Here is an 8,416-nt window from a genome sequence, read left to right as displayed (position 1 = left end):
AGAATAAGTACTTGGCTTAGAAAGAATAAGTCTTGGGGTTGATTTGTTCGACTAAATGCAGTGCTCCAGCATGGCTGCAGTCAGATGACTGAAACAAGTAAAACAAAAAATCAAATGGACAACTCAACTTTCACCCTTTTGTTGCCCAATTTTTGTTAAAATATACTGACATTATCTTAGTAATAACAACAACATCATTGTTGCCATAATCCATATTCAATGCTAGTATGGGTTGGTAGGTGACACGTAAAAAGCACCATCCGATCGTGGCCGTTTGCCAGCCTTGTCTGGCACCTGTACCGGTGGCACGTAAAAAGCACCCACTACACTCATGGAGTTGTTGGCATTAGGAAGGGCATCCAGCTGTAGAAACATTGCCAGATCAGACTGGAGCCTGGTACAGCCTCCTGGCTTCCCAGACCCCAGTTGAACCGTCCAACCCATGCCAGCATGGAAAGCGGACGCTAAACGATGATGATGATGATGTAAAGTTAACCTCTCAATTCATAACAACTCACAAGGGCCAGTTTCATGCCATATATATTCCCCATCTGGATGGGATGCTAGTCCCTCAAAGGGTTACTCATTTTTGCCAGCTGAGAGGACTGGAGTAACGTGAAATGAAGTGTTTTGCTCAAGAACACAATGCATTGCCTGGCCGAGGAATCGAAACCACAGTCTTATGATCATGGTGCTGACACCCTAGCCACTAAGCCACATACCTCCACATAGCATGGGTTGACCAATTTGAGCATTGTGCTTCAGTGTCTGCTGTGCATGGTTTTGATGACTGGATGCTCTAACACCACTTTACAGAAAGTATTGAGTGCCTTTTTTCATGCTGCCCCAATACCTATTTCTTTACTACCCACAAGGGGCTAAACACAGAGAGGACAAACAGGGACAGACAAACGGATTAAGTCGATTACATCGACCACAGTGCGTAACTGGTACTTAATTTATCGACCCAGAAAGGATGAAAGGAAAAGTCGACCTCGGCGGAATTTCGCTTGGCGTGCTAACGTTTCTGCCAGCTCGCCGCCTTATGCCCCAATACCAGTGAAGACACCACACAGCTCACAAGAACCCTGAGAGTATGGGGAAGCGGGGATTTATGCTAGGAAATGAGGGGTTAAAGTATGAGAGCGTTGGGGGAAGAGTAGGTTCTTGTTGCAAAGTGAGTGAGAATGGTCAGTGGTGGTGAGGCATCCAGGTGGTCCCTCAAAGTACAAGATGAGTAGAAATGAGCAGGGACAGAAGAACTAGGGTGGATGGGCACTGCAAAAGTGTTGGGGGAGCAAGAAATAGAGAAATGGGATTTGTAAAGATTTGGTAGAATTATTTTAACTTTGAAAATAATGAATTTAGTAAAAACAAGTTTGTCATTATTAAACTGCTGTCTAGAACACAATCCTTTTGATACCAAGCCACCTGAGACTAACCCTAGTTCTATGATAGAAACTTCCAGTTTTGAAATCATCTAAATTGAACCATATATCAATATTTCATTTTGATTTATATTCCAAGCTTGAGCTTAATAAAGTCTACTAAATTTTGCTAAATTCTTCATTATTTTCAAAGCTAATTCAAATGAAAATATGGCAACAAAAAGGGTTAAAATTTGGATGGGAGTTTTTAATTTAGACCACTTTTAAAAATGAAGTTTGTATCATTAGTCAGGAGAGGTAGTTTCAGGTTGGTTGGTACCAAAAGGATTAAACATCAAGGTCCTGAAACTGAACACTCTTATATTTAATTTTTAGCAAATCTAACTTTATTTATTTATAACATTTAAATACCAAGAAACAGGGGAAGAAAAAGGAATAAGAAAAGACAAGAGAGAAATGAAAAAAAAAAGGGAGCATGAAGTATCAGATGGATGATAATGGATGGATGCAGGCTGAATTTATCTATCATATTTATCCTCAAAACCTTTCTGGAATGTTTCAGACTTTTTTTAATTTTTTTTTTTACATTTTCTTTATATTTTGTGATTAGAGCCAGGTGATCTGCATATAATGGTTAACAAATATTTAATGATTTCCAAGCACATCCATGGCTTCAATAAATTTCTTAACTGAAATTTTCTATTTATAACTAATCATAATTCTGTAATTCATACAATCACAAAGATACTTGTTAAAATTTAATCTTTATAAACAATTCAAACTTAATATTGATTTCTCATCATTGATACAAAACGGTAACAAAATAACAAAAATCTTCACGAATGTGATTAAGGCAACGCATGCAATTTTAATATAAAATATATAAATATTATCAATCAAGAGATTTAAATGACATATATTGGTTTCAAATTTTGGCACAAGGCCAGCAATTTCAAGGAAGGAGTAAGTCAGTTACATCAGTCCCAGTGCTCAACGGGTACTTATTTTATTGAGCCTGAAAGGATGAAAGGCAAAGTCAACCGTGGTAGCATTTGAACCCAGAACGAAAAAACAGACACAATGCTACCAAGCATTTTGCCCAGCATGCTAACAATTCTACCATCTCACCACCTTGAAAAGATTTAAATGATATTTATTAAAAAATATATTTAAAAAGTTTTGAAATATTGGAAAATATTATTTGAAATGTGGAAAAAAAAAGAAACACTATTGCTAATATATACACTTGAAATTTGGGAACGAAAAATTATGTAGAAATTATAAAATGAATCTTTTTTTTAACTTCCTGATTACATTTATGTAAATGATTTGTAAAATGCTAGGTTACCAAGAACCAAAGTATAATGGAGCAAATCAATACGCAGGATTCCAAACCAAACTCCTTCGCTTCCAACCATCACACCAGAAAGTATGTATATAATACAAGCTAAAAATCCAAACAAGTTTTCGTGATATAGACACAGAGCAATTATGATGATAATTGCCATACCTGCCATTGGTTCTGATATCGAGCGTTTCACCTCTGAGTCCATGAAGAAGCTGAAGGTAATGGCCAAAAAGCAAACTGCAGAGAGAATCCACGATAACATTGTGAATTGATAGTAAATACAGAATCCAATGGACAATAATGGAATCCCGACAAATGTCGCCAGTAAAGAAAAAAGCATGTGTGCTCTGATGATATCCTTGTATGGTTTTTCCATTGAAAATCGAGCTACTCCCATGCTAGCCGCCATTCCTTGAATGAAGATGCCGAGTCCTGCGATGACGCATACTTCTTTTAGTTTCACTGCCACGAAATAAGCTGACAAGGCCAGGAAAAAATCGGACAGAGCCGTGCTTAACTGGCGGCCTCCCATTGTTACCTGGAATTAAATGATTGCGATATATATTAATCAGATAAAATATAACGGGTAGATGATACATCTTTACTCAGAATATTCTTCAACTGTTATTATATCACATAAAAATTGGTTACAGAAAAAAAACAAGGCAATGAATTAGCACACAAGTAGCCATAGAACAGAAATAAGAGATCACAATTCACAAATTGTTCATATTGGTGATATGACCATCATCATCATCATCATCATCATCGTTTAACGTCCGCTTTCCATGCTAGCATGGGTTGGACGATTTTGACTGAGGGCTGGTGAACCAGATGGCTGCACCAGGCTCCAATCTTGATCTGGCAGAGTTTCTACAGCTGGATGCCCTTCCTAACGCCAACCACTCTGAGAGTGTAGTGGGTGCTTTTTACGTGCCACCGGCATGGGGGCCAGTCAGGCGGTACTGGCAATGACCTCGCTTGAATCTTTTTACACGTGCCACCAGCACAGGTGCCAGTGAAGTGACGATCACGCTCGAATGGTGCCCTTTTACGTGGCACGGGTACGGAAGCCAGTTGGCTGCTCTGGCAACGATCACGCTCAGATGGTGCTCTTGGCACCTTACTAGCACATGCACAAGTGCCAGTAAGGCGACGCTGGTAATGATCATACTCAAATGGTGCCCCTTTATGTGCCACTGGCGCAGAAGCCGGTTAGCCGCTCTGTCAACGATCACACTCATATGGTACTCTTTGCACCCCACTAGCACGGATGCCAGTCATCGAATTGATTTTGATAGAATGATTTCAATGGCATTGAAAAGAAGATGTAGGATTGCAGGAAACCATGTAGAAGGTGCATTCCAGAAGTTTTGAGAATTTTTTAGGACAGGCATTTATAACTGTCAGGAATTTCAACTGTGTTTCGTGGTCTGCTACCACAACAGCTCCTTTATAGGATCCAGTTAGCTCAAAACATCATCAGGAGGAACCACGTTAGGTTTTGGCCCCTACTCCTCTACCGTTTTGAAATGGCAGGGCCCCCTCCCCCACTTTCGGAGGTGTCTTCAGCTCTGGTGTTGGGTGCATGTCTTCTGTTCTGTTCCCTGGCCTCTTCGATGTAGCATCAACGAGTGTCAGCGGGCAACTGACTGTCTTGTCAAATTTTTTCCCTTTAAATACCTGCTGTTAGGCTCCAGCAGGCAGCTCCAGCAAGTTGTCACGTGACACTGTCTCAACTTTAAATGACCAATGACGGCGCATAGATTATTGTGATTTTAGTATAGCATTGCTATACATCCAATAAGCTGACCTGCCATCTTTTTTTGTTATTCCAGGTTGAAGGAGATGGCTGTGACAGCACTCTGAATACACTCTACTAAACATTGCTAGTCACAGCTGATTTGTTTGCAGAATGTAGTTAGAACATTTGGAAGCTCACTACGCAATAAAGTTTTGTGTTAAACCTGGCAAAAATGCTTCAGAAAGTTATGAGATGATCCAGGCTGCTTATGGATTAATGCTTTTGCTGGCACAAGAAGCTCAAGGCTGGGAGAGAGAAGTTATGAGATAATGAGAAGAGTGGTAGGGAGAGAGGCGTCAGAACAACAGAGCTGGTTGAGAAATTTCACAATTTTCTGAATGAAGGCTGTTGTGTTTGTGTATCTATAAAGCATACAGTTTGAAGATGGTGCGGCAACTGTCCACAGAATTATTCGTGAAGATCTGAACATGCACGAAACTTCAGCAAAGTTCGTTTCCAGAGTGCTCAGTGACAAGCATCCTGGTAAGCAACTACTTGACAGAGATGGACATCAAAACTGTCCCTCACTCTCCTCTCAGTCCAGACCTTGTCCCTGTGACTTTTGGTTGTTCTTCAAGCTGAAGGAGAACCTCAGCGTCAGTGATTTTAAAGATGAAGGAGGCCTGTGATGACAAGGGTCTTGGACACCTTCACTTTGGAGATCTTCCATGGGGCCTTCACAAAAAGGTTGGAGCACTACATGTGCATTGAAATCAGAGGATCCTATTTTGTAGGAGATTATGAGTTTTGTACTTATATTAAAATAACAAATGGCCCTCCTGAAAAGTCAGAAAACTTCTGGCATGCATCTTGTATGTTCAACTCTTGTGTGTGTGTGTAGCTGTAGGCAGAAACTGAGAAGAAACCTTCGTTTGTATGGGGGGGGGTAGAGACAACAAACGCATTTGCCCGTACAAAATTTGCTTCAAGTTTCATCTAATTCATGCCAGCATGGAAAAGCATATATAAAAAAGCAAGTTAATATACACACACACACACCATATAATTGCACATTAGCGCTAATTTGCTTCAAATGTAACAAATGTTAGTGTTTTCTTCCTTTCTTTTTTCAATTTTAAATAATTTATTGAAGCCTTTTTTTTTTTTAAATAACACCATCCTTAATAGTCAAGACTATTGAAAAGGTTGCAAGAAGCAACGAAAATTTTAGGAAAATAAAAATAAGAAATAAGTGGAAATTTTACCGGTGAGTGTGTTCAATTATAGCACAAGCACAAAAAGAAAATTACTCTCCCCAGACACAACAGACCATCCTTAAATTTTAATCTGTAACGCTCTTGATTTCCTTTGACAGCTTTCAACAATGTTATTTTATAAATATTAAAAGCCTATTTTCGATCACTGTTGGAAATCTAAGTCTTGCTGTATCCCTAAACTCTACCCGTAGCCTGCACGCAGTCCAGGTCCTGCGATATTCCGATGTAAATACACTATTGTGAACAAAATTGATTCTGACAAAATATTTTAACAAATATCGAGAGGTACTTTCACTCCTGTAGTAAATTATAAATGACAAACTTGTAATAACCAATAATTATCATCTAATTAATTAATTTACGCGATATAGCGAAAGTAAAGAATACGTACACCCGGTGTTTAGGGTTAGGGTTTAGGTTGGAATCAGGGTTTTTGTTACGCCGAAGACGGGTGATGTACGTTTTCTTTTCCTCCGCCCGCGATATTTACGACTCAATCGGGAATATTCCGCTTCGATTAAAAACTTTCTTGCATTACACATATCTACAGGCATAACTACATAAGTGTGCCCCCATCCCAACTGGGTTTTTTTCCTCATAATTTTCCTGAAAAACTAATATATTTTTAATGAAATTTTCAATAAATGCGTTTCAGATACGTATCAAATTCCGATACAATCGTAAGGTAAACCATCTGGTACATATTTGTAGGAAACTTCATTAGAAAATACCCAATTTTCAGAAAGTTATGAAGAAACAAAGTTGGAGGTGTGTAGAAAAGCAAGCATTGAACCGCTTAGCGCCGTTTTATATCTTATTTTCAGCGAAGATATGAAAGAAATTTGTTCTCCTCCCCCAAAATACTAATACCTCTATGGTTTCTGAAACCCATTTTTTCTGGGAAAGTAAAATTTAAGAAATTGTTTGAATCAATTCAATAGATTATTATTTATTTTGGTAATCTACAAAAATAGACAACAAAACTTAATCATTATCTACCAATGACATCCTGATACTTTACTCAGGACACTGTTCTATATAGATTCGTGAATGTAAAGCAGTTGAACGAACTTCACTTTAAATTTAAACATTTGCCTATCGGATATTTGGACAGTTTTTCCCTCATCACTTTTGATTTTAAATCTGATTAACCAACTAATGTGTAAAAACGAAAAACTAAATAAATAAGAGTCAAGACTATTGAAAAGGTTGCAAGACGCAACGAAAATTTTAGGAAAATGAAAATAAGAAATAAGTGGAAATTTTACTGGTGAATGTGTTAAATAATAAGGCACAAAAAGAAAATGACTTTCCCCAGACACAACAGAATATGCTTCAACACACGAACTCATAAAGAATCTAACAAACCAAATCCAGAAACGAAAATATAAATAAATAAACTACTTAGTTAAAGTGGGTATCCTCACTTTTACGGACCTAGATTCAAGTAGAAATAGCGACGACTCGAAGTTGATTTACAAACTGAAATATTGTTCCTAAAGTGTATAAAATATAATGCATTCGAAATAAGAAAGAAAAAGTATTAACTGGGTTTTGGTCAGGTAGTGTCTCCGGACAGTTCACATGGACAAAAGTGAATTAAATGACATATGTCACGGATCGGTGGAAATGACTCCTTAAACAGGTCTTCCAAAATGTGACAGGAAAAATTGTCCCGAGTTCAATTGTTTGAGGTTGACTTTGTTCTTCAGTCTAGACAACTAAATTTAAAAACAAAATATGCATCTTGTTTGTTTACAAATAACAACCTACTTGTTGACATTTTGGTATTCTTTAATAGAATATCTCCTCACTTTTACGGATCCTAAATTCAAATTGGTCTTTTGACTGAGCTTTGTACTGTCCTAATGGCCAGACGGACATCCACAAGCGAAATTTGCTATTATCGACCAAAACAAGATACTGGACATTGCTGCTATAGATTAAGAAGTTCTGTCTGGAGAGCTTCTTTTTTTTTTTAATCTAGTAGGTGCCCCCCGAACTCACGTTAATTGTGTTGACTGGTGTGCAATATGTCATTTAATTCACATTTGTCCATGTGAACTGTCCGGAGACACTACCTGACCAAAACCCAGTTAATACTTTTTCTTTCTTATTTCGAATGCGTTATATTTTAATACACTTTAGGAAGATATTTTAGTTTGTAAAACAACTTCGGGTCGTCGCTATTTCTACTTGAATTTAGGTCCGTAAACGTGAGGATACCCACTTTAACTAAGTAGTTTATTTATTTATATTTCGTTTTTGGATTTGGTTTGCTAGATTCTTTATATGTGTTCGTGTGTTGAAGCATATTCTGTTGTGTCTGGGGAGAGTCATTCTCTTTTAGTGCCTTATTATTTAACACACTCACCAGTAAAATTTCCACTTATTTCTTATTTTTATTTTCCTAAAATTTTCGTTGCGTCTTGCAACCTTTTCAATGGTCTTGATTCTTATTTATTTAGTTTTTCGCTATTATACATTAGTTGGTTAAACAGATTTAAAATCAAAAGTGATGAGGGAAAAACTGTCCCAATATCTGATAGGCAAATATTTAAATTTAAAGTGAAGTTCGTTCAACTGCTTTACATTCACAAATCTATATAGAACAGTGTCCTGAGTAAAGTGTCAGGATGTCATCGGTAGATAATGATTA

The 8,416-nt window shown here is 37.6% G+C and overlaps 1 protein-coding gene across 1 annotated transcript; it reads right to left on the bottom strand.

Moving 5' to 3' along the window:
* Positions 1-2,688: 2,688 nt before the first annotated feature.
* LOC115221465 lies at positions 2,689-7,593 on the bottom strand. Its single transcript, XM_036510903.1, has 2 exons — positions 7,572-7,593; positions 2,689-3,274 (listed from the first exon to the last, which is right to left on the bottom strand). The coding sequence occupies exon 2, from the start codon at positions 3,266-3,268 to the stop codon at positions 2,705-2,707; it is 564 nt and encodes a 187-aa protein (XP_036366796.1). The 5' UTR covers positions 3,269-3,274; positions 7,572-7,593; the 3' UTR covers positions 2,689-2,704.
* Between the last annotated feature and the right edge of the window lie 823 nt (positions 7,594-8,416).

The sequence above is a fragment of the Octopus sinensis genome, linkage group LG18, assembly GCF_006345805.1.
Source record: "Octopus sinensis linkage group LG18, ASM634580v1, whole genome shotgun sequence".
NCBI lineage: Eukaryota > Metazoa > Mollusca > Cephalopoda > Octopoda > Octopodidae > Octopus > Octopus sinensis.
This window is presented reverse-complemented; position numbering and strand designations above follow the sequence as displayed.